This window comes from Ictalurus furcatus, chromosome 17 (assembly GCF_023375685.1).
Source record: "Ictalurus furcatus strain D&B chromosome 17, Billie_1.0, whole genome shotgun sequence".
In the NCBI taxonomy this organism is placed as follows: Eukaryota; Metazoa; Chordata; class Actinopteri; order Siluriformes; family Ictaluridae; genus Ictalurus; species Ictalurus furcatus.
Genome location: NC_071271.1, coordinates 9,165,075 through 9,191,675, shown reverse-complemented (window position 1 = coordinate 9,191,675; position 26,601 = coordinate 9,165,075). Strand labels below are relative to the sequence as shown.

At 39.5% G+C, this 26,601-nt stretch overlaps 2 protein-coding genes across 5 annotated transcripts in view; both read left to right on the top strand.

Moving 5' to 3' along the window:
• Positions 1-1,258: 1,258 nt before the first annotated feature.
• On the top strand, positions 1,259-18,128 carry laynb (layilin b). Of its 3 annotated transcripts, none has more exons than XM_053647268.1 (7): positions 1,259-1,599; positions 4,839-5,139; positions 10,314-10,471; positions 10,628-10,648; positions 14,039-14,119; positions 14,213-14,330; positions 16,745-18,128. In XM_053647268.1, exons 1-7 carry the CDS (start codon positions 1,524-1,526, stop codon positions 17,022-17,024), a joined length of 1,035 nt encoding a protein of 344 aa, XP_053503243.1. In that variant the 5' UTR covers positions 1,259-1,523; the 3' UTR covers positions 17,025-18,128. The 3 variants fall into 3 exon arrangements, with proteins under 3 accessions (XP_053503243.1, XP_053503242.1, XP_053503241.1); XM_053647267.1 differs by having other exon boundaries at positions 1,260-1,599; positions 10,601-10,648; positions 14,225-14,330; XM_053647266.1 differs by having other exon boundaries at positions 1,262-1,599; positions 10,601-10,648; positions 16,745-18,126.
• A 1,392-nt stretch (positions 18,129-19,520) lies between these two features.
• sik2b (salt-inducible kinase 2b) overlaps positions 19,521-26,601 on the top strand; it is a 62,745-nt gene continuing 55,664 nt past the window's right edge. For both annotated transcript variants that reach the window (XM_053647262.1, XM_053647261.1), the window contains exons 1-3: positions 19,521-20,055; positions 22,179-22,295; positions 24,417-24,480. In XM_053647262.1, the coding sequence (XP_053503237.1) occupies positions 19,918-20,055; positions 22,179-22,295; positions 24,417-24,480 (319 nt within the window). In that variant the 5' untranslated portion in view covers positions 19,521-19,917. The remainder of the gene's footprint in view (positions 20,056-22,178; positions 22,296-24,416; positions 24,481-26,601) is intronic.

The window sequence follows — 26,601 nt, the reverse complement described above, 5'->3', positions numbered from 1 at the left end:
TCACATTGTACACAGTACAATTCGCATACACCTGAATTTCACTGAATTTTCTCATCTGAATTTCATTTCTCACCATACAGTCAGCCACTTGGCAAGCCAGTACTGTAACATGTTTATGCACAGCCAGTTCTTTGGAAAATCTGTTTACTCAATCTGTATCTATATTTAATCTGTTTACTGCTAAGAGTGTCACTCCCCAGTATAAAAAAGTGACATAATTTGTTTGCGTTGAGCGACTGGTCTGGATGTGATTAATTTACCAGACTGATCATGCCTGTTATAATACAAATGCATGATTGACTATCTAAATTAAAACAGAATAGAATCATGTACAGTCTTTCAGGTAATTGTAAATGTTACACAATGTTATGGCATATTATTAATTTGAGGTTATAGTATTGATTTAGTTAGTTATTTAAATGAGGTTATATTATTTATATACTTGATGGACCCTATGCTTGCTTTGTCGGGCGGCTGTGACTCGTGGGTTGTCTGTGGGTTGTCTGTGGGGACTGTGGGTTGTCTGTGGGGACTGTGGGTTGTCCACTAATAGTAGGGTTGATGGTTTGATTCCCGGCCCACATGACTCCACATGCCGAAGTGTCCTTGGGCACTGAACCCCAAGTTGCTCCCGATGGCAAGTTAGCGCCTTGCATGGCATCTCTGCTACCATTGATGTGTGAGTGTGTGTGAATGAGAACCAGTGTAAAGCGCTTTGTAGAACTGCCAAGGTTAAAATAAGGCTATATAAGTGGAGACCATTCATTTCCACCTTTCCTTCAAACCCCCTCCACCCTAAAATTGCCCTGGACACCTGACTGCATCCATCTTTGCTCTATCACTACAATACCCTGCATGCATTGCACAAGTATGTTAAGTATATCCACATTATTGGTATAGAGTGAGTGGTGGAATATGGATGGGGACAAAATAATGATCCCAGTTGTAGTCCTCCTATATTTGTTTGTGTCATTCAGGGGAATTTTCTCACAGTATTACAGCTGGGAAATAGGCTTTACTGCTGTATGCATGCATGTTTACAGCAGAATTAATTTAGGTTGTGGTTGGAGTATTCCTTTAACTACACAATTTATGGGTCTGTTTTCCCCCTCAGACCCTTCTATATAGCCTAGACTGAATTTCCTAGTATCCTTCATTCAGGGTTTAGAAAAATAACTACATCACACACACACACACACACACACACACACACACACACACAAACAAATACATCACAAGATCCTTAATCTTGTCAAAGTGCTATGAAACAATGAGAAAAGTAGCAGAGGAGTACGTTCTCATGCTGGCGTGCGACAGTTGGCATACTAATCACACAGCCCACACTATTTAGTAGTCTAGTGTGCAGAGTGGGACATGAGGAGGATTGTAGGACTTTCTGCACCGCCACTCTTCACTCTTCACTCTTTCTTTCTGTTTATTTCACACTGCGGCGCTTACTTGCAGCTTTGGACAGAACAGACTGTTGAGCTCAATTCAGCATTGATGTAAATAAATATGTGGAGATGGATTTCATGAAGCTGATCGGAACTGTTTTGGCTGTTTGTTGTCATCCAGGCTGCGCTCTGAAAGGCTTCGGCAGTAAGTAAGCGGATGTGTAGTAGTAGAGACTGTGTGGAAAAAAAAATCTATAACTAACGGTCAATAGGCCTATTCACTAGGAACAGCTGTCATGTGAGGATGTTTTTCACAGAGATTCAAAACTATCAGAAATGTTTATGTCCTGAAAGTTACGTTAAACGAGTAAAAAGTTACTTGGTTTTAATGGCTTTAATGCGTTTTTGCAGTCCTCTAAAGTAACTTCGCAAGTTGCTTCAAGTCCGAGTAGTAACAAAGTCGTTTTTGTATCGTGTGGGAGTGAAGTTTGCTTTAAGGTTATGTCTGGATTCGCCTGCTATTGGGACATGTTTCGAAATACGCAGGGTTCGTCCTGCATACTAACCTAGAGGCAAACCCTGCCAAGTGCCCATGTGTACACTATTAACTATAACTACTACAGCTACAGCCTGCTTCCATTATAGCAACAGATTCCTTCTACTACAGCTACAGACTGCTTCTACTATAGCTACAGACTCCTTCTACTATAGCAACAGACTCCTTCTACTACAGCTATAGATTCCTTCTACTACAGCTACAGACTGCTTCTACTACAGCTACAGACTGCTTCTACTATAGCTACAGACTCCTTCTACTACAGCAACAGACTGCTTCTACTACAGCTACAGAGTGCTTCTACTATAGCTACAGACTGCTTCTACTATAGCAACAGACTCCTTCTACTATAGCAACAGACTCCTACTACAGCTACAGACTGCTTCTACTACAGCTACAGACTCCTACTATAGCAACAGACTCCTTCTACTATAGCAACAGAGTCCTTCTACTATAGCAACAGACTCCTTCTACTACAGCTACAGACTGCTTCTACTACAGCTACAGACTCCTACTATAGCAACAGACTGCTTCTACTATAGCTACAGACTGCTTCTACTATAGCAACAGACTGCTTCCATTATAGCAACAGACTGCTTCCATTATAGCAACAGACTGCTTCTACTACAGCTACAGACTGCTTCCATTATAGGAACAGACTGCTTCTACTACAGCTACAAGCTGCTTCCATTATAGCAACAGACTGCTTCTACTATAGCTATAGACTGCTTCTACTATAGCAACAGACTGCTTCTACTATAGCAACAGACTGCTTCTACTATAGCAACAGACTGCTTCTACTATAGCAACAGACTGCTTCTACTATAGCTACAGGCTGCTTCTACTATAGCAACAGACTGTTTCTACTATAGCAACAGACTGCTTCTACTATAGCTACAGGCTGCTTCTACTATAGCTACAGACTGCTTCTACTATAGTTACAGACTGTTTCTACCATAGCAACAGCCTGCTAATAAAAGCATCAAAACTCTGGAGTAACACAAATGGAACTATGGGAATTGTGTTGTGATTAAAAAAAAAAAGTCCAAAATAATTAAATATTTTAGCATCTTCAAAGTAGACATCCTTTTTGCATAGAATTTCCAGAAATGTATTCTTGGCATTTTCTCAAGTGATTTCTTGAGTAATTTCCCTGAGGTACTTTTTAACCAGTATTAAAGGAGTTCACACCTACGCTGGACTGTTATTGGCTGCTCTTCAGAATATTTTGCTCCAAGTCGTCCGTTTAAAGATATATATATATATATATATATATATATATATATATATATATATATATATATATATATTAGTGTAAATAAAATGTTACTTTTCTAATGAAAGAAATTAATATGTTGGCATGATCATATTTTTTGTCTACAACACAGATTTAAAAACATTTACTCATACACCTTCAGATCACAAGGTTTTTAAGATGATGAGAAACATTTTCAGTCATGTGTGTCTAAACTTTTGACCTTTAGTGTATATAATTATTGTGGACAAGTCCATACAATAATGTACATGCTTTTTGGACACACCATCACATGATTATGAACAATGATAGGGAATCCGATCTGATTTCCTAGTCCAATCTATACAGGAACCAATTCTGAATCCGATCTGATTTCCTAATCCGATTGATACAGGGACTGCTTCCGAATCCAGTCTGTACCGGAAATTGATTCTGAATCAGGTCTGATTTCCTAATATGATCTGTAAAGGAACCCATTCTGAATCCTATTTGATTTCTTAATCTGTTCTCTACAGGGATTGATTCTAAATCCAATCAGTATGGGAAACGATTCTGAATCCTATCCGATTTCCTGATCCAGTTCTGAATCTGATCTGACTATTTTGATCCGATCTCTACAGGAACCCATTCTGAATTCGGCTATCTAATTTGAATGTGACTACCTAATCCAGGCTCAATAGGAATCTATTCTGAATCTGATCTGTTTTTCTGATCCAGTCTATACAGGAACTCTGAATCCTGACTCTGACTCTGAATCCGGTCCCATTTCTTGATCTGATCTGCATAGGAAGCGATTCTGAATCCAGTCTGATTTCCTCAAACGATCTGTATTGGAACTGATTCTGAAACCGATCGGGCTCTCAGATCTGATCTCTACAGGAACCAATTCTGAATCCAGTCTAGTTTTCTGATTTACAGGAACTGATTCTAAATCTAATTATCAGATCTCTACAGGAACCAATTCTATTTTCCGACTTGATTTCCGATCAGTCCAGGAACGCTTTCCGTCTGCGAGAGTTGGTGTTGAGTCTGCATTGCAATGCCTATGTATTTGCAATGTATTTAGTTATGCCTCTGGTATATGCTATGGGTTTCAACGACGGCATGAACAGGTTTCCCCACACATCCTGGAAAACCTGGACAGTCATAGACTAAATGGCCCTGTAAATATTGTGAGGTCTTGAGCTACTGAAATAGCAGTATCTGAAGTGGGGCTTGTATACACAAAATATTTGAGAAAAACTTGATTGAGTCATCTTAAAGTGTATTATTCGCTGAATGAATAATTCATAGTAGTTACTAAGTAATACACTTTAAGATGACTCAGACAAATAAAAGGAATTTCAGGACCTGTTCCTCTGTGTTTAAGGGTTTAAAGATGTTGGCAGATGTGAGTCATTTTAAGATGACTTTCCTTGTGCAACAGCTGTTATGTATATAAGTCATGGAAATTACCCTGGAAAAAAAGATTTTCTGAAAACAATGGGGATGCATCTGATATTTAATTTACTCTCAAATTAACTTGAATTTCTTCCGTGCTCATTTATGTCCTGATAAACTTCTAGAAACACTGTGGGAGTTAATTAAATAGGTAGTTTAAGTAGTTTAATATTGTAAACATTTTGCTGTACAGGTCAGCGCATATGTCGTCGCGGTACTGAGAGGCCGTGTTATAAGATTGCTTACCACCAGGACAGTGGGTACAGGGTGAGCTTTGAGGAGGCCAGGCGGACGTGCAGGGAAGACGACGGCGAGCTGCTCAGTATCGAAACAGAAGGCGAGCAGAGGCTAATGGAGATGTTTGTTCGAGGTGCATCGGTCGCTGAAGGTGACTTCTGGATTGGACTGCGAAGGAATCAAGGCTACAAAGAGTCAGGAGCTACAGAGTGCTCATCACAGTACTACTGGCTGGATCGTAGCCAGGCCACCTACAGGTATGACTTGGGCTAGACAGCTTACATTTTTGGCCCAGAAACTATGGGATAAGTAGTTTTTTTTATTATTATTGCAAGTTATGGAACAGTGGTGTCAAACATTTTGAAATATTTCAAATAAAGAAAGTAAATGTTCAATATCTTGAATATTTCATGTACAAGATTCTGCACTAAATGGGTGTGTGAATGTGTGTGCGATTGTGTCCTGCAGTGGGTTGGCACCCTGTCTATGGTGTCCTCTGCCTTGTGCCCAGAGTTCCCTGGGATTGGCTCCAGGGACCTAAGACCTCTTCCCCCTGACCCTGTATAGGATAAGCAGTATGGAAAATGGCAAATTTGTGATATTGACCATGTCAGCTGCTTTGTACAAAAGATCAGATTTTCATCATGTCTAATCTCTTCTATTGAAGCATGTGTTCAGACGATACTCCAATGGATTCGATCTAAAAATGGATCATAAGATTTTGTACAAACTTGTCAGCTTGAGTGCACACTGTCAGTAAAACAAAAATGAGACATACCAAACACTAAGGAATTCATGTCAATATTTCAAAGATTCTACTTTTCACTCAAGTTGTTGTCAATAATACAATTTGTAATGAAAATTGTTGTGGTAAATTAGAAAGGAATGCAAAATAGAAGCATTTTCACTAGTGGGCTCAGACTTTTGGACCCCACTGTATAGCCTGTGGGCCAGAGAGTGGTCTGATAAAGGTCTGTCCTAGGAAATGAATTTGGAAACCATGTTCTTAATTAAAATCGTGGACTCGTGGACTATAATTGAATTGAAAGATTTGAGAAAAGAGTTGGTCTCTGTTTTTCCACTAAGGGGCAGAAAAGACCAACCAAGTCATGGCCATAAGCTCAAATACTGACCCACTGTGTGAAAGATATGTAATTCTTCATTAGCAAGCTAGCAAGATTTAACACTGTAAACATGTCACTTTTCAAAATAACTAATTATTAATTATTTTCACAGCCACATGGGCGAATGCTTATGCAATCTTTTTATTTTTAAATACATTTTTTTTAAAACTATATTGATTTTATTCCCCCACTTCACAATATTAAGGTCCATTTTGTGTAGATTCATGACATACCGTATAATCTCATTTAATTCAATTTCAGTTCCAGGTTGTAACACTAAAATATGGACGAGTTCACGGTATTCAGAATGTATGTTTCAGATAAATGTTAGTGAACACATTTAACAGGAATCGTTGATGTGGTATTGTTCACTAAAATTATTTTTTGTTCCAGTTCACATCACATTGGTCAGTGTGTAAAGTAACACATTACGGAAATGAGTTTGACACCCGTGGTCTAGAGAAAACTAGCCAAATTGCTGGCAACATAGCCCTTAAAGGAGCCGTTTGCAATTTCCAAGAGCCCTCTGCTGCCTGCAAGGAGAACTGCAATCACAATGAAAACATTAACACGAACTGGTGCCAGCTTCTCTGTTGAAACTAGGTGTACCTTGTGATTTGTTTTTAAGGAAACGGGGCAGAGCTGAGCAGCTCTGTTCCAACTGCTGGTGGAGCAAATTTCCGTCCCAAAAATGTAAACAGAAGCCTGAAATGTAGAAGCTAGTCGACTCTTTTGCATGGTTATGTTATGAATCAGGTTTTATAAGGTATCTTTGGAATTATCCGATTGTCCAAAAACAAATTTTAAACATTGCATACCGAAGTTTTAGATATGTCCACATGTGTTTGCTTTACTTGCAACTTGTCATGGAAGTTAAGACAATTAAAAATAACATTGTCTTGTAATACAAGAATTGAATTAATGGGCAATTCTACACAGCTATGGCATACTAGAATATTTATATAAATCATTTTGGATCTGTATGTAGATTAAGGCTTCTCAGCTCCAGCTCTGCACTGTACTTTACATGTTGTATGTTTTTATTGCTCCTAACACACCTTATAAGCTAATTGGTTAATTACTAATCCATTCAGGTATGTTAGGAGTAGCAAAAACCTGAAACTGTGCAGGGCATTGAATCCCAAATAAAACCATATATATAAAGCCAGTGTATATATAAAGCCAGTAGGCCTAACTTAAAACCATACAGTCTCCTCCAAAAATATTCAAACAACAAGGTCAATTATTTTGTTTTTGCTGTACACTGAAGACATTTGGGTTTGGGGTCAAAAGATGACTATGAGATGATAGATCAGAATTTCATATCAGGAAGTTTTCATTTCCTGATATTTACATCTAGAAATGTTAAACAACTTAGAACATGGTCGCTTTGGTTACAGACCACACAAAATTTAGGTGGCCAAAGTATTGTGACAGATAGTCTAAAAGTAAATAACACTTAATTTTTGGTTGCATATCCCTTGCTTGTAATAACTGCATCAAGCTAGCTACCCACTGACATCACCAAACTGTTGAAGTTTTATTTTGTGGTGCTTTTCCAGACTTTCGCCGAAGCCTGTTTCAGTTGTTGTTTGTTTCGGGGGGTTTTTCCCCTTCAGTCTCCTCTTTAGGAGGTGAAATGCATGTTCAACTGGGTTAAGGTCTGGTGATTGACTTGGTCAGTCTTAAACCTTCCATCTTTTTCCATTAGCTGCGTTTACATGGTGTCACGTATCGTGACGGAGCGGAGATAGGACGGATGCAATTGCAGTATGAACAGTTGTTTATTTTAAAAGAGAGACAGGCAGACAAATCCAAAACGTGATCCAAAAACGTAATCCAAAACAGGCGAAGGTCAGGCGATCGGCAAACAGGCATACACAGGGTTAAACATGAATCAAGGTCGTGGTCACGGAAAACAGGGTCGATAAACAAAACGAGAAACATGAACTATGACGAGGAACTGGGAGCGGATAATCCAGCGTGAACTAACTCTAAACCTGGACCGTGACTATAACTACTAAACGAACTAATCTAACTCTACAATAATCTTCCACGTTGTGTGCTGGGAGGCGCGCGGTATATATGGGGACATGATCAGCGTCTAAACTGCTAGCAGCTGAGGGCAATACAGACACACGTGAAATCCCAGCCAATGACAGAACAGGGAGGAGACATGACAGAAACATAAACAAAACACACGTGTCCAGATGTCACTACTGTCAACAATGGAAAAGCAGGTGCTCACGCATTCGCGCTTAGAGCACACTGCTTCAAGGGGGAATCATGACACATGGACAACAATAATCCACTCTTAATCCGATTAAGACAATACTTTGATTAAGAAACTACCATGTAAACAGCAAGTTTTACTTACCTTAATCTAATTAAGGTCATAATCGAAGTAAGCAATAATCTAATTAAGACAGGTGGAGTACTCCTGTTTTAGTCGCATTATGGACGTGTAGTAGTGACATGTAAACACCTTAATCACATTATGAACGTCGCATGAGAGTTTTCACCGCATTTTGCGACAGGACATGATCACACACGGCAGTTTTACGTTTTATGGTGAACAAGAGAGTCCGGCCGTGTCTCAAATCGCATACTTGCCTACTATAGGCCTGTAGTGGGGAAAAATACATGTATCTCGGTTACTATATAGACAGTAACTATGCGATTTGGGACATACCCACGGCTTCAAGCAGTTGTCTATTTGCACGTATAACATGACAAATAATTAACTGCACTTAAAGCATTCGTAAAAAAATTAAATAAAAACACCCAAAACTGGGTACGGTACCATAACGAAGACGAACTGTATGTTGATACGTGAAATTCTGGAGGGACGTCGGACGGCGTGGCGCAGTGACGTAATGACACGGGCTGTTAACCTAATTATGTTCTAAAACATGTAAAACGGGAACATGAAAGGAGTATTCTAAAAGCAACTCATGTAAACACCTTAATCACATTATTATCGTAATCAGAGTAAGGTTAATAATTAGATTAATGCTGTCCATGTAAACGTAGTCACTGATGAAGTCCTTTGTTGTGTTGGCTGTCAATTGCCAGACAGAATGTTTCTGTAGACTTCTGAATTCATTCTGCTGCTACCATCATGAGTTACATCATCAATAAAGATTAGTGAGCCTGTTCCAGAAGCAACCATGCAAACCCAAACCATGACACTACCTCCACCATGCTTGTCCACTGAGCTTGTACATTTTGGATCATGAGCAGATCCTTTCTTTCTCCACACTTTGGCCTTTCCTTCACTTTGGTAGAGGTTAATCTTGTTTCCAGAACTTTTGTGGCCTTCAGATTTTTACTGCTGATGAGAGGTTTGCATCTTGTGGTATGGCCTCTATATTTCAGCTCTTTAAGTCTTCTTTGAATGGTGGATTGTGATATCTTCACCCTTGCCCTGTGGAGATTGTTGGTGACATCAATGACTGTTGTTTTTGGATTTTTCTTCATAGTGCTCACAATATTTCTGTCATCAACTGCTGTTCCAAGTCTGGTTGTTAGTACACCAGTGTTCCTTTCTTTTTCAGGACATTCCAAATTGTTGTATTGGCTATGGCAAATGCTTGTGCAATGGCTCTGAGCAATTTTCCCTCTTTTCTTAGCTTCAAAATGGCTTGCTTTTCTCCCATAGACAGCTCTCTGGTCTTCATGTTGCTTTATTCTTTTTAACAACAAATGCAGTTTTCACAGGGCTCAAACCATGAGTAGACATTCAGAGCTATTAATTGTTTAAGCAATCAATCTAACAGGGCACACCTGGGCAACGAGAAACACCTATCAGTCACATGATGTCACCAATATTTTTGATCACTTCAAAAGTCACTGGGTTCAAACAAAAGGTTGTAAGGTTTTTAACACATCTAGATTTAAATATCAGGAAATAAAAGCTGAAATTCTGATCTTTTGTCTCATATTTATCTTTTGATCTCAAACCCAAAAGTATTCAGTGTATAGCAAAAACAAAAGAATTGGCCTTGCCATCCCAATACTTTCAGAGGGGGCTGTATAGTTTAGTTTGGGATTTGTAACAATAAAATAAACAGATGTGACTGTGTATGCCTGGAAACCACAGTAACTGTAGGGACTTGAAATAAACGTTTAGTACTTAAAAGTAATGCTGACCCACCCACCAGAAATTACTGTCTACTAGAGCATTGGGTAAGTACACAAAGGAAACTTTATTTGAAGACACTCTTGCTAGTGTAATTATCTTATACGATCTTGTCTCTTACAATAGCAGCAGTTATTCAGGGTCTGTGTTATGTTGCCTTTTGCAGGAACTGGCTGTGGAATGAGCCCTCATGTGGTTTTGACCAGTGTGTGGCCCTTCACTACAGACCCAATGCTCCTGCTTCTCTCAAAGGCCGCTATATGTTCAAGTGGAGCGATATCAAATGCAGCAGCAAAAATAACTTCATATGCAAATATGCAGAAGGTGCGATATATGTTACACAGATTTTATTTATTATACCATTTCAGTGCTTTTTTTTTGTTTGTTTAGACTATTAAGATGTGTAAAAACATTGTTTAAAAGATCCTTTGTCCCTGCCTCTTTATAATTTAGAAATATCTCTGGTTCCTACTCCTGCAGGAAATTCCACTTCTCACTCAGGTAAAAATAGTCCAAAATCAGTCTCACTGGTCTAGTTGCTCTTTTGTTTATTCTCTTCTGCAGTTGTAATCAGCTTACCACATCAGCAAATCATCCAACCATTCAAACATAGAACTTTTGTCTATTCCCATGTTTTCTCATTTGTTTAGAATGCAAAAAACTGGATCAACACTGCTCCTAAATTAAGCCAAAAAGCTCAGTGCAGTTTTAATTTTGGTCAAAAATTGGGCTAAAATAATTTGAATGGCATCCATCGGTCATCCATTATATCAGTACACATAAGGAGGTCTATTAGTGAGAAAGTAAATGTTCCTTTTGTTGCCACTACTAACATACATATATATATATATATATATATATATATATATATATATATATATATATATATATATATATATATACACACACATACATATATATATATATATACATATATATATATATATATACACACATATATATATATATATACATACATATATATATATATATATATATATATATATATATATATATATATATACACACACATATATATATATATACACATATATATATATATATATATATATATACACATATACACATATAAGAATTTTTTCCAACATATGTTTTTATATATTATGAGATAATAACGACTTCATTCAGAAGTCATTGCTACACTAACAATGAATACAGAACCCATTTAAGCATACAATCCCCTCTGAAAGTATACTCACAAAAGTATTCTTTTGTTTCTACTATACACTGAAGACATTTGGGTTTGAGATCAAAAGACAAATACGAGACAATAGATCAGAATTTCAGCCTCCACAGATCAGACATTCTGATATATCATCTCATATTCATCTTCCATCAATCCCAAATGTCTTCTATGTATAGCAAAAACAAATGAACTGGCTTTGCCTGTCCAATACTTTCAGGGGGGACTGTATGCAAGAGGTTATGGGGTGGCTGTGGTTCAGGTGATAGAGCAGGTTGTCCACTAATCGTAGGGTTGGCGGTTCGATTCCTGGCCCTCATAACTCCACGTACTGAATTGTCCTTGGGCAAGACACTGAACCCCAAGTTTCTCCCAATGACATGCTAGCATTTTGCATGGCAGCGCTACAGCCATTGGTCTGTGAGTGTATGTATGGGTGTAAAGCACTTTGTAGAACCGCTAAGGTTAAAAAAAGGTGATATATAAGTGCAGGCCATTTACCATTTATGGCATATGTAATTATGTAAATTGTGTAAATTACCGTCCTGGATGCAAAAACCTCTAACATACGAAAGCAATTTGACAAACAGGATACATATATTAGGGTTAAAAGTAAAATGGTGTTGAGGTCCCCTCCTCTATCCCTTCAATCAAATGATAAAAAAACAACAACATTCAATACATAATCAATGTATTAAACAAATGGAAGAAAGAACAAAAGCATGGGTGGGAAATACTTGAGTAATTGTACCTTGTTACTATAATTAAGTATTATTTAGCATCAGTTGGTAGCAAGTCAAAGTCTAGCAAATGGTAAATAGTGATTATTTACAAGAGATTCTTACTTCTGAATAATGGATAATATTAAACTACATATGACCAGAAAACTTAGAGACATTTTCAGGCAAGATGGTGTAGTTGCTTTAAAACAAAACAAAACAAAAAACATTTAACAGTTTTAAATAAGTAAGAAAAATATATTAACTTTAAAAATATTTTTAATTCCTTAGTACGTTTAAAAGTAGCAACTTTGTTTTATAGTGTTACTCAAATACATTTATGACTGGATATGTCCACTATTAATGAAATTTTTAAACACTATCTATCCTTTCACTTAAGTATCATATATCAGTATGTGATATCTCTTTTTCCAACCCTGACAAAAAGGATAACAATTGATAAAACCATCAGGACCAGTGGGCAGGACCAAAGTAACAAGCGGTGTAATTGATCGTAAAATAGAACATTCAGGGAAATAGGTGTTGCAGTCAGGAAAACATTGTGACCCTTATAAACGAATGAAATTGCTTGCAAACATGAGATAAGAATAATAAACCTCATCCATCATAGCTTCTGTTGTTGTACCCGAAGCATGTTTGTTTTCACAGGTTCAGGCTTATCTTTGTACTAATGCACCTGTCACAGACAGCACAGCTGCTAAAGCGAGGAAGCAAACATTCACATGAAAAACATTTTGCTTGCATTATTCACCCAGTGGGGAGCTATTTTGAAAATGGCTCATATTTAGTAATAATGAGCACCTCTAACATTTTATATGGTAAAATTTGCTTATTGATTATTAACTGATTTATATAATGTATATTTTACTTATGCAGTTATACATAAAATCCTGCAGATACAGGACAAGAGCTTCAGTTAAAGCTCACACCAAGCATCAGAATGGTGAAGAAATGTGATCTCTGTAACTTGAACTGTGGGATGGTTGTTGGTGCCAAATGGGCTCGTTCGAGTATTTCAGAAACTGCTGATCGCCTGGGAATTTCACACACAACAGTCTCGAGAGTTTATACAGTACAAAGCATGCTATGTGTGGACGGTCTGTAGGCTGAAACACCTTGTTGATGAGAGAGATCAGAGGAGAATGACCGGACTGGTCTGAGCTGACAGGAAGTCTATAGCAATTCACATAACCACTCTTTACAGCTATGGTGAGCAGAAAGCATCTCAAAATGCACAACACAACACATCAAACCCTGAGGTGGATGGGCTACAACAACAGAAGGTTTCACACCTGTCAGCCAAGAACAAGAATCTGAGGCTGTCATGAGCACAGACTCACCCAAACTGGACAGTTGAAGACTGGAAAAACCCCAGATGATTATTTTTTTTCTCTCTCTCTTATCAACAAGGCGTTTCCACCCACAAGACTGTCGCTCACTCAGTGTTTTTTGGTTTGGGGTTGTTTTTTTTTTTGCACCATTCTGTGTAGAAACTGTTGTGTGTAAAAAAAAAAAATAAAAATTTTTTTAAATTTTAAAAAATCCCAGGTGATCACCAGTTTCTGAAATACTGAAACCAGCCCATCTATGCCACGATCAAAGTGTCAGAGATCTTTTTTATTTTTTCTTCATTCTGATGTTTGATGTTAACATTACCTGAAGCTCTTGACCTGTATCCGCATGATTTTTTTTGCATTGCGCTGCTGCTGCATGATTGATTGATTAAACAACTGCATGAATTTGCAAGTGTTCCTAATAAAGTGGACGGTGAGCGTATTTAACACAACTGTATACAGTATAACAAGCTTGCACAACATCTAATGGGATATAATGGGATGGGATCTAAAAATGCTAAATGTCTGCATGCAATTGTACTTGTAAGGACATTTGTTCACTATTTTGTATGTGTGTTGAATTACATTTCTTAAATGGATGCTTTCTCTTCAGATACACCAGCAGTAACTCTCAAACAACTTCCTGTCACGCCACACGATGAAAAGATAAACACGGAATTTTCTGAATCATCAGGTAACTTACTTGACCAGTTTATTACAGCATTCTGTTTTTTTGGCCTGAAATGAGTAAAACAACTTTGTATAGCTGATGCCATCCTTTTCTCAGTGTCTCTTTCAGATGAAGCCATCAATGTTTCCTACATCCTCCTGGCTACTGTACCTGCACTGCTTCTGATTATACTGGTGGTCTCTGGGGTCCTCTGTTATAGAGTCATGGCTAGAAAGTGAGTGAAAACTTTCAAAACAAACAAGATAACGCATGCAGCTGTTTTATACTAAGTGACTACTGGCTGTAAGTCAAGTAGACTGGAGTAATCTTAAAGCCGTTTCACCCATCCACTCAGTAAGGCTCTGTCTGTTGAGCGCAGTCCATTGGGTATACCTTTGAGAAGATGGACTCATAAACAAACTGTTCTGATTGAGAGCAGTTTTTCACATTTAAAGAGGTTTTCTGCTTGGTAGCTAGCTAACACTACTCACGTGTGTTCTGTGAACTACAGATAAGCACCAAGGGAGCACATGCATTATGAGATGAAACCTTCCAACTAACTTAGGTAGTGACGTATGAATCGGTATTTGCAACAAATACCATTTTTCGCTGGAATATTATCACCGCATTTTATCACCAGTCATTAAAGATAAGGAACTCTGGAAAGGTGTTCATAGATGACTATTGATACACAACTGGGAGGGGTAACGTTATCATTGTAGAACCTGGAGAAAGTACACAATGACCAGGAAGAGGAGTGTCTCATAGAGTGCCACTCCTTGTAGAGTGGCAGAGTTCAGCCCGTCTATAGTACCAGGCACTGCAAGCAATACTCTGCAGGCTCAGCTTCATAGAACCCCGCAAGGTCAATCAGCACAAGACTGGGTCATATGACATTGGACATAAATCCCATATTCAACTACAGTATCACTCCAGAGGTACACTATGACCAAATGTATGTGGAGACCTGACCATCACACTCATATTTGGGTTTTTCCCAACTCAAAGTTGTAAGCTCGGAATTGTACAGGATGTCTTTGTATGCTGGAGCATTGCAGTTTCCCCTTCACTGGAACCAAGTGGCCTAAACATGTTCCAGCATGACGATACCCCCTGCATAAAGTGGTAGACATTTTGTTAGTCAAGGTTGGAGCAGAACTCAAGTGGCCTACACAGAGCCTTGACCTCAACCCCACTGAACACTTAGGGATAAATTGAATTTCCAACTGCACCCAAGGCCTCCTCACTCAACATCAGTGCCTGACCTCTCTAATGCTCTTGTGGCTGAATGCCACGAATTCCCCACAGCCACGCTCCAAAACCTAGTGGAAAGTCTTCCCAGAAGAATGGAAGTTATTATAAGAGCAAAGGGGAACTAAATCTGGAATGGGATGTTCAACAAGCACATATAAGTGTAATGGTCAGGTGTCTACAAACTTTTAATGCCTACAAGGAGAGCTTATTGCCAAAGTAAACAAAGGTGTCAGAGGCACACATTTCAGTGTGGCAACATTCACAGGCCTTAAAGGATTGTATTTACTGTAAAGGACTGTATACACACGGTGTATTCCCTGGGTACCCTTTCCTTTGTGTATCGTGAACAAATGGGAGATTTCCAGAGAGAACCATTGTGTGTAGGGAAGACTGGCTCAAGCCCCAGAGCTGTGTGTAATACACACAAATACAGCTAACTTAACAGACTCATCTATGAACAGCTCATGGTATGGTGATGGGAAATTATTTAAGTACTCTAGCAGCATAGGCCCGCGAGATAGCTAGATGGTGGCGGATGTGGAATACTCAGAGGAGATCATGCTGAGGGAGAAAACCAACCCGCTAGGGAGGCTGAGAAGTGGAAATAAATTACACGTTGCAAGTTCCTAGAGCTTATATAGTGAACAGTGCTATGTGTGATAGCTAGTAATGCTAGTAATGTTCATAACTGAAGGCCAACATGAAGCTGGAGTTCTGTTGTGTTCCTCAGGAAAAAGCTGCTTGTAATGTATAAAAAAAACAAAAAAAACAATGAAAGATGGCTGTATGACAGTGACATTTATTGTAAATACTGCATCATCTGTCACCATGGTAATTCTGTTTCATGGCTAGAATTAATATAATATACAATATATGAATTCAAATTAACACATTTGCTTGCACCTCCAGGGCTGGGGGCTCGAATCCCACCTCCGCCCTGTGTGTGCAGAGTTTGCATGTTCTCCCCATGCCTTTGGGGTTTCCTCCCCAGTCCAAAGACATGCACTTTAGGCTGATTGGCATTTCCAAATTGTCCATAGTGTGTGAATGGGTGTGTGAATGTGTGTGTAATTGGGCCCTGCGATGGCTTGGTACCCCGTCCAGGGTTCCCCCGAAGTTCCCTACGATCGGCTCCAGGCTACCCTGCGACTCCGTGTAGGATAAGTGGTATGGAAAATGGATGGATGGATAGAATTCCAATGACATCCCGTCTGTAGTCTGCAATGTGTATTCAGACCTTATTGCTCAATTGAAATAACTTGGATGAGTGGTGGGATGTTTTTGAGATAATACCATATGTCCAGTCACCTTGATTTAGTACTACTAGATATTTCAAAGACCCTGAAAATTGTTCATAGACGTTTGCATGTGAGATTAATAACTATATCTTTTCAGGAGAAAGGAACAAAATGATATATATGCTGTGCCTGGTCAATGGGTGTCTACTGGTGCCCTGAAAAACAGCAGCAGCCCAGCCCCCAAGGAGGTTCCTAGCCGGAATGGGGCCCAGCTAGAATACATGAGCTCAGAAATCAACAGAACATTTAGTTCAACGGATTATGAGAACGTTCCCAGCAACACCGCTGGCTTTGTCACCAACGACATCTACGAGACCTGCCGCACTCCAGCCACCGTGGAGGCAGGATGGGTGGATAATGACATTTATGGATACTGAACCTGTCCAGTGCCGGGACCAAAATTGAATGACTTCCAACCCACCTGGTTCAGATTCATCTCAACTTCTCCAGTGTCTGTCTTCGGACTTTAAAGTAATCTAAAGTAACCCAATGTGAAGGACACGGGGTCCTGTGAATGGTCATCAAGGTGGAGAGTAAGCCCGCTTCTCTGAAATAGGCAGTACAAAGAAACACAAAGGTTTCATCACCTCATAGCCACTTCCTCTGTGCACGCCGGTGTCCGGGAAGATGACCTTTCTGTCCATCTGAACAACGTCCTGTCCTGTCTCTCCTATTGAGGTCCACTTTGTTTTTCAGATTCTGCAATGGCATTCCAGTTCAAATGCAAAAGAATGGGAGTTTTGCTTAGCTTGGATATTTGAAGGTGCTAAAAAATCCTGTTTTGCAAAAGCATAAAACTGTCAATGTTTCAGTCTTTTCCTGTTGTGCTTAAAAGTATACTGAATGAAATATCGTCAAACATTCCACCATACCGTTTTAACTCATTTTCATAACAAATAAGATTTTACGATTCCAGGATTTGTGCATATGTGGAAATATATCCTGTTGGTTGTGTTGAATACCCGTTTCACTACGATTGACCTTTTCCTTACAAAATTTCTCATAGCTGTCGGTCACATGGTATAATCTTACAACAGGTCAGTTATCATTCGTTCTGGACAGTGTTTACAGTACGTTTTTAACAAGACAGCATCGTCAGCGTGTTCCGTTCCAACATGTTCTCACCTTGCTAGGACTCGGTTAATATTTGCAGCTAAACTTACAGCATGGCAAGCATTTAATGATGAACTTTTATACAGAGCTCTTTTCATTATTATATCGGAAGCTGATTGTATAGTAATCAGTACTTAGAAGCATATGTTTTAAATGCCATCATAGCATTTTATTTAATTTTACCATAGGACTAATACTGTAAACAAGTTATTGGTGCATTGCGGCTATTAGTTTATAATATTTCTGCCTTGTCAAACATGCTACTATTGTCCGTTCGAAAACCGATGTTGCATTTTGTAAAATATTGTTAAAAAGAACTTCAAAAAATAAAGATGTAGAGCTGTTGAACTAACAGGCCTTACTAGCGATGTAATATTGAGCCTTGTCAGCAGATGTCCCTGTTTAATAATGTCAGTTTGAATGTGTGTGTTCAGATGGCCATGACCTTGTTGTGTTAGATTTAGGCTCTCCCTTGCACTTGCATGCCAAACTCACAATACTCAACACAATACTTATTATTATACTGCAAGTTATTATTCTGTCTACTATTCAGTGTGGGAGCATGCAGCTTCTACTACTGTTTTCAGTACATACCTTCAGGCATATGTTAGACAAAATTTAACACTGCATAAAATATATCGATTGAGAATCGCTAAAGTAACAAAGTGCGTAAATTTGTATTTAAAGGAAAGGTCCACTGGGGTGGGGTGGGTGGTATTTATATTGAAATATTTGTGGTGTGTTTAACAGTTCTGGTGATATTTCATTGGTTGATGGTGTATTTGTGTTATTCCGGTCAGAAGTTAGCAGTTTTGTGCAGCGATGATGTCACAGGGGGACAGTCGAGATGCGAAAAACGGACGCACGCGAGAAGACTCATACGGAGTAGGAGAACCAAACTACAGGACCGTGCCTCAAATCTGACACCGCCAGAACTGAATCTGAGGAAAAATTTGATCACAACGGCCGTTAATCGTCTGTCGGGTAACGCGTCAAACTAGCGATCAAAGACTACAGATTTTGGCCTAGGATTATAGGAATCTTTTAGGATTCTTGAAATTTGTCGACGACCGAATCGTGGCCAAAATCGTACAGCGTGAACCCGGCTTAAAACACAGTGGCGTTGATGGAGGTAGTATTAATCTTGTTAATGGTACTAAAGGTGAAGCTTGACCGGTTTGACCAGAGCGAGAGAGTTCGGCGGACTAAAAGATTAAAGCGCTGCTGCATCATCGCTCTACTTAGGTACAGACATGAAATGACGCAAAGGCTAAATCGCACTAGCGCCACGAGTAACATGCAAGTCGTTGTGGTTGATTTTTCCTTTAAACCCCCTGTAGAGAAAGTGTGTTTATACCGTAGACGGTGAGGCCTGATCCTGCCTAAGTGCAGGTTGAATGCAGGCTGATTATCACAGTGCACTCCGTTCCCTTTTGTGGTTGTGTAGTGGAACTATCTTCGCTGCAAGTGAACTGTGAGCTAGCTGAGAAACTGTGGCCAAACTATCGTGAGATCCGAGAGGACGATTTGAGCGCGTGTCACACTTGCACTGAGAAGACATTGCTTCACCTTTATCCGACTAGAAAGCAAACTTTTTCTTTTCTCTCTCTCTGTCCTTCTGAAGAGCAACACTGCCGCTTGACGTAAGCGGTGGCTCTGGTCGCCGTGGCGACGAGTTTGGCACTGAAGTGTGGAAGCGCTTCAAAGCCCCGCCCCTCTCCGGTACAAATACCCCCCCTCCTCGCCCTCGGCTCTGACGTCAATGCACGTCAGCAGAGAGAACACGATGCCTCCCGCGAGTCAGCTCGCGCACTGGCGCTAATAAGAGCTGAAATATTATAGCTCTATTGTATCGGGGGTAAGAGAGGTAGAGAAGGGGAGCCCGCTTTTTTTTGGCGTGACACGTCGCACTACTTCTCCCAAACCCTTTCTCAAATTTCTCTCGCCCGTAGTTCGGCTACGGTGGCTGGCAGCGGACAAAAGTGGCCGCGCGCGCGCTGGCGGTTCCGTTTCGCTCCTAGACATGGTTCTTGTTTTTACTTTTGGTGGGTCGGTGCGTTCCGACCACCGCAGTGTTGTGACTCGAGGCTGAAGTCTCCTGTCTTGCTGGGTTGTTGTGTTGTTCCCCCACCCCCCCTCTACCCCACTCCGTGAAGCATGGTCATGGCTGACTGTGAGCCGAAAGCGGCGCTCCGCGGGCCGGTGCGTGTAGGCTTCTACGACATCGAGCGCACGCTCGGCAAAGGAAACTTCGCCGTGGTCAAACTCGCGAGACACAGAATCACCAAAACTGAGGTGAGTGCACAAGCTCGAGCGCTCTGACAGCTAGAACAACTGCAGCACTGAAACACCTGTTCATACCTGTGCAAACTTCATGCATTACTGTGTTACTACTACACTTCCGCTGCAGCTTACTAACTAAATGCCAAATAATAACAAACCCATCCACGCTGTATTATTTATGTCTCTAACCAACCTCTTAAAATGCTCTAAATGCTGGCGTGCACTTTTCTTGGGTCTCTCTTTTCTTCTTCTCTTCTTTGCAGCTCCTCGAAACCACACTTGAAGCAAATCCTACTAGACATGAAAACAAACTTGCAATCTCACTGGCAATGTTTCCTGCACAGCACTTTTTATCTGAAATGTGCACAGCATGTGAGATCATTGCCCAGTCAACAGTTGGTGTGAAATATCCACAGCACTATGGACACGATGGGTGTCCCATAGTTCCACTTTTCCATAATAACCAATATATCAATACCTGATAGCGAGATCTGTAAAAATCACTTCTTCAAGCTCCTTCTGGAAGCTTATACGAACATGACATGCTGTCTTGTGTTCATGCATATGACCTGTGTAGGTGCACTTGATTGAATCGGAAACTATGGAAGACAGTTTTGTATAAAATATACAATCCTGCTATTTGTCATCATGTTAAAGACGATGGAGCGTGTGGATATGTGGTGCCTGTTGTTGAGTTGGGTGGCGGTTGCTTGTGCAAGTGTGATTTTGTGATAATAGCTGCTGTTTTGTCCATATTCGTCAGCAAGCCCTCACTGGTAGCCGAGACCTTTTTTTATCTTCAGTCTTTCTCGCAGTGGCCCTCAGAAATAAATAAATAAATAATATTTTTTATATTATAATATATATATATATATATATATTATAATATATATATATATATATATATTATAATATATATATATATATATTATAATATATATATATATATATATATTATAATATATATATATATATTATAATATATATATATATATATATATTATAATATATATATATATATATATATATTATAATATATATATATATATATATATTATAATATATATATATATATATTATAATATATATATATATATTATAATATATATATATATATTATAATATATATATATATATTATAATATATATATATATATTATAATATATATATATATATATATTATAATATATATATATATTATAATATATATATATTATAATATATATATATATATATTATAATATATATATATATATATTATTATATATATATATATATATATATATATATATATATATATATATATATATATATATATATATATATATATATATATATATATATAAGCAACGTGCTCATGATAACCATCAGAACTTTTTTTGTAGGGTTTCGGAGAACACGACAAGAATCACGTCGGCAGTAGAGAGAGAGAGAGCGCGAGCGAGCAGTGCATTAGGGAATGATCACAACTAAGAGGACTGTAAAAATGTTGTATGCAATTGATGCATTTCTTGATGTGATCTGACTCGATCAGGAGCGTTTGTCACTCTGTGCAAGGCGTCAGCTTTGTCCATGAACCCTGAGGTCATTCAGTGGTCAGCTGGACAAGTCGCCCCACGTACCACTAGCGATCACATCCACAAAGCACAAACGGACAGATTTGATGACATGATTGAGGGACAGGTTTACTAGTGAAAATGTTAAGCACCGATATTGAATTAATACCACGTGTACAGTAAACTCCAGGACGATTCGTTTTTCCCTGTGATGAGGTCACAATCGCCAAGAGCTTATTCTCCTTTTTTCTTTTCAAATGAAGCAGAGCTGAATGAATCCCTCGAGCAACACCAGAACATTCAAACGAGGAGTGTTTATGGAGACGTAACTTTATTTGATCTGCAGCGCCTCGTCAATCGGCAGTCTTTAGCCTGAGGAAATTATTCGCAATGTTAAAAAGTTATTTAATCAGGCCCGGCAGATAGGTGTCCGTCGTGTCCTCTCTCTTCATGGGGGCATGTGAAAACTGGATCTGAACCCTTTAGACACAGCTCAAAGGCTCCTCAAAACACACAGACTGCAGCCCTGAGCTTTAGGCTGTCCTCTAACTATAGAGTGCTGCTGTGTTCTTCGACAGGTGGCCATAAAGATCATAGACAAGACCCAGCTGGACTCGGTAAACCTGGAGAAGATCTATCGCGAGGTGAAGATCATGAAAATGCTGGACCACCCACACATCATTAAGCTGTACCAGGTAACTTTGATCCCACTTCTTCTATCAGGCCACGTCACATTTAACGATAAGCAGACGCCGTTTCACATATCAGGACAGAGTTAATGGCTAATCCTTCCCTTGGAGTGACCTCACAGCCCCCTTATGTAAGATTGCGGGTTGCTTCAGTTGTAGGGAATGCGAACAGCGCTTCGTTATTATACAACCGGTCCAAATGTGGCCACGTAATCACCGTGTATCATTATTTCCAACAGCTCTTCCATTCAGGCTGCATGGGTCAATTAGTCATTTCCTCTTGGGCCACATAAACAGAGGGCAGCACGGCAGGCTCGAGCTGTGTCATCTTAAACCCCCAGCTTCCCACAGCCCTGAATCCAGGATCCACACACACACACACACACACACACACACACACACACACACACACACACAAATACACTTACTGAGTTTGCCATATATGAACAATATGGAATGCATTATGATTCATAATGAAATGCTTTAGTCACATAAGCAAAGTCCACAGCGATAGTGGAGGAAGAAAGATAGAAAGACGCTGCATGCATACACACCAAGACATACATTCATACAGAGAAATATATGTAAAAAGATATCTATCGCTTTATATGCGTATGGAATTATCAGCGAGGAAGACCTATGCAGCTTAGTTAGTCACGTTGGATTCCCAGGCGTTATATTCTTTCCAATATTCTTCATTTATCTGTGACGTAATTGCGTGGTGGTGGGTTTTAATAATATTTATGTCTTCATAATTCAAGCTGATTTGACTAAACACAGACTTAGTGGTTTGTCACGTCGAACACCAGCAGGACAATTCTGTAATCTAATTTACATGAGATGATTCAAGCGGTTTCCAGAGATTTGCATATTTGGCAGCTGCCTCGGATCAGAAGTACTTAGTGGCCGGTGTGTTATGAAAATCTCCAGAAGGCGATGCTTCCCATCTAGGCAAGGAGAGAAAAAACGACCGTAGAGCATGATTTGTTTGTTGGATGTGAGGTATAAAACAACAGGGCGTGCTGGTATAGGAAAATAATCACGGATGGGGTTAATCAGCTACTGGCAGTACCCTGAAGTCGATTGTTTTCCAATGACAGCACATTGCAAGTGTTTTATTCTGTATTATATGCAATTCAATTCAATTTTATTTGTATAGCGCTTTTAACAACGGACATTGTCTCGAAGCAGCTTTACAGAAACATATAAACTTAGGATACAGATTTTAAGTGTGTGAATTTATCCCTACAATATAACCCACAACAATGTGCCAGTGATTACATGTTTTCTTAATTAACGAACGACACATTATGCTTTTATTTGTTTATGGTTATGTTTAATGTTGTATAATGTTCCTGTCATCGCTTGCATTATAGCAGCTGTATTCAGTAGTTTCTAACCATTAGAGCTTATGTTACAGAGAAATCACAAAGCCCTCCATCCTGCATTTAAAAGCTTAAGAAATCCCTGTATGAGGCTGACAGTTCTGTCTGAGCTGTGCTGTTATAGAACATTAATCAACACCTTCAGACCAATCACAACATCCAACAGTGCTGTGGTATAGCAGCCAACAGCGAATTGTTTAACAATAAACTTATTAAAATCAAGTATTACATACTTATATACTTTATATATTATCCCACAAATAAATGCCAGTACAAGTGAATGAACGAGTAACAGAATCTGTATCAGTAGCTCCCTAGTGTGTCTACAATTGGCTGTGTGCATCTGATTTATAATAGATCCACTCTGCCTCCTACTTTTTTTTTATTTGTTTGTTTATTTATTTTTTTTTAGCCATATTCATCTCTTTGTTTTCTTCGGCTAATTTTGGAGTCCTCCCACATATCAGCGTCTCGGTCATGGCACTATGAATCAAGCATACGATGGAGCAGAGTACCAAGCAACCAGGCTGATTCATGCCTACACCATTGTAGAGCTAACGGAGAGGCATGAATCCCGCTGCAACACAAGACAAGGCCCCAAAACTGTTTGTCCATTTTTATGAACCTCGTGCACTTTCCACCGGATCAGCTGATGCAAGGCAGAAGGAAGGGACTGCGTGTAGTAATGTAAACATATAGTAGTACAGTCTGAATATTGAAAATGTTCTTTGTTCTTGCACAGGTCATGGAGACTAAGAATATGCTCTACTTGGTGACAGAGTATGCCAAAAATGGGGAAATTTTTGGTAAGTGACTCTTAGATTTCGCTTGATCATGTTATAAGTAATACAATGTAGCAGTATAAAAGCTTTCATAATCCAGAACTAGTTTTTTTTTTCCTGCTAACTAAGTTGCAGTCTTTTTTTTTTTTCTTCTTTCTATTGCTACATAAAAACTTCCTTTGTTGTAAATGAGAAAGTGAAAGTAGTGCAGAGAAAAGTGAAACTACATGCAAAACTAAATGTTGCAAAATGTTCAGTTTCTGTCTAAAGAGCTTTGTGCTAACAGTAAAAGGCGAAAGCCTTAGTTACACTGGCTGATTCATTCACTTGAAACACCACAGTATAACTTCAATAATCTCACAAGGCTCAGCCCTAATATGGCACCAGCATTTATCTTCGCCATGTTGGACTCAACACGTGGTAACGTGTTTATCGTAGACGATAATGTGCGAGGTTAGAACGGAGCACACGCAAAGACGAGACTAAACACGGAGGGCCTGAGCAGCCGTCATGGCCAAACAACCGATCGGCTCGCCGTCTGCTCCATGTGCTCTCATTAGTCACGACTTCCATTACAAACTGAACGCAATTACGTTGCGCAACCTCTCAAAACTCACTCTATCTTTCAAAGTTCACTAGCAGGATGGAAAGCACTTTGAGTTTACATTTAGAGCATTCGGCGGACGTCATTATGCAAAACGATTTACGGACACGCTTTGTCGCCTCAGTCATAAACATGTCCTCGTCCTAGTACAAATAGGTCAGGCTTGAAGAATAGTACCAAACATGAGTTAGAGCACTGAGTTAGTACAGCAACAAAACAGTATGGTTAAGGATGGTTTTTAATGTACTGCTCATTTCAATACTTGCTTCAGTATTTACCCAGGGGAATTTAAGGATGAGTAACACACCTGCATGAGCCGATTTTCTGGATGAGCCTTTCAGAATATGCAAATGCAATGCGTCACATTCGCACCTCTGAGCTTGGCAGATTTTCTTGAGCAGGAGCATTCAAGGTGGTGTTTTTCAGTAGTGTCTAGATTGCAGCCTTTAAACACAACCACTAACCCAGTGGTCACCAACCCTGTTCCTGGAGATCTACCTTCCTGAATACGTCCTGGAACAACCGCAATCATGCCCACATGACCATCTAATTACTGCCTTAAGAAGTGCATGATCAGCTAAAACAGGTGTGTTAGACTTTGGTTCGAGATGAAACCAGCAGGAAGGTAGAGCTCAAGGAAGAGAGTTGGTGACCACTGCGCTAGCCTTTAAGCATGAAAATAATTCAGGGATAGAAAATGCGAACTGATATAGCGTTTCATTTCTTTGTTGTCAAATGTGATCCAATGTAACATAAAAAAAAAAAATAATAAAGTGGTCCCTGTAGGTTTCATCTACAACCAAAGTCTAACACACCTGATTTAGTTGATCAAGAACTTCTTAAGGCAGTGATAGATGGTCAGGTGGGCAGGATTATGGTTGGAGCTAAAGTCTTCAGGAAGGTAAATCTCCAGGAACAGGGTTGGTGACCAGCAAAATGTGAACACATGACCAACATGTGGAGGTCCTGACTCTCTGTGGTCATTAAAAATCCCAGGACACTTCTCGTGAAGAGTAGGGGTATAACCCCAGTGTCCAGGTGAAATTCCCCCATTGGCCCTTCTCTATAATGGCCTCCTAATAATACCCATCTCTGAAATGGCTACATCACTTTCTCCTCTACACTAATAGCCGGTGTGTGGTGGACGTTCTGGCGCACTATGGTGGCCATCACACCATCCCGGTGGATGCTACACACTAGTGGTGGTTGAGGAGACCCCCCCAAAATACTATGTAAAGGGCTTTGAGTGTCTAGAAAAGCACTATATAAATGTAACTCTTACTAACTAACTAACACAGCCAGATGTGCTTGCTGAACATCCCATTCCAAAAATATATGGAGTTGGTCCACCCTTTGCTGCCGAGAAGGCTTTCTGCAAGATTTTGGACCTCGGCTCTGGGGATTTGTGTTTATCCAGTTACAAGTGCATTAGAGAGGTCAGGCACTGATTTAGGGCACGGTCAGCGTTTCAATTCACCCCAAAGGTGTTCACTGGGGTTGAGGTCAGGCCACTCGAGTTCTTCTACACCAGCATTGGCAAA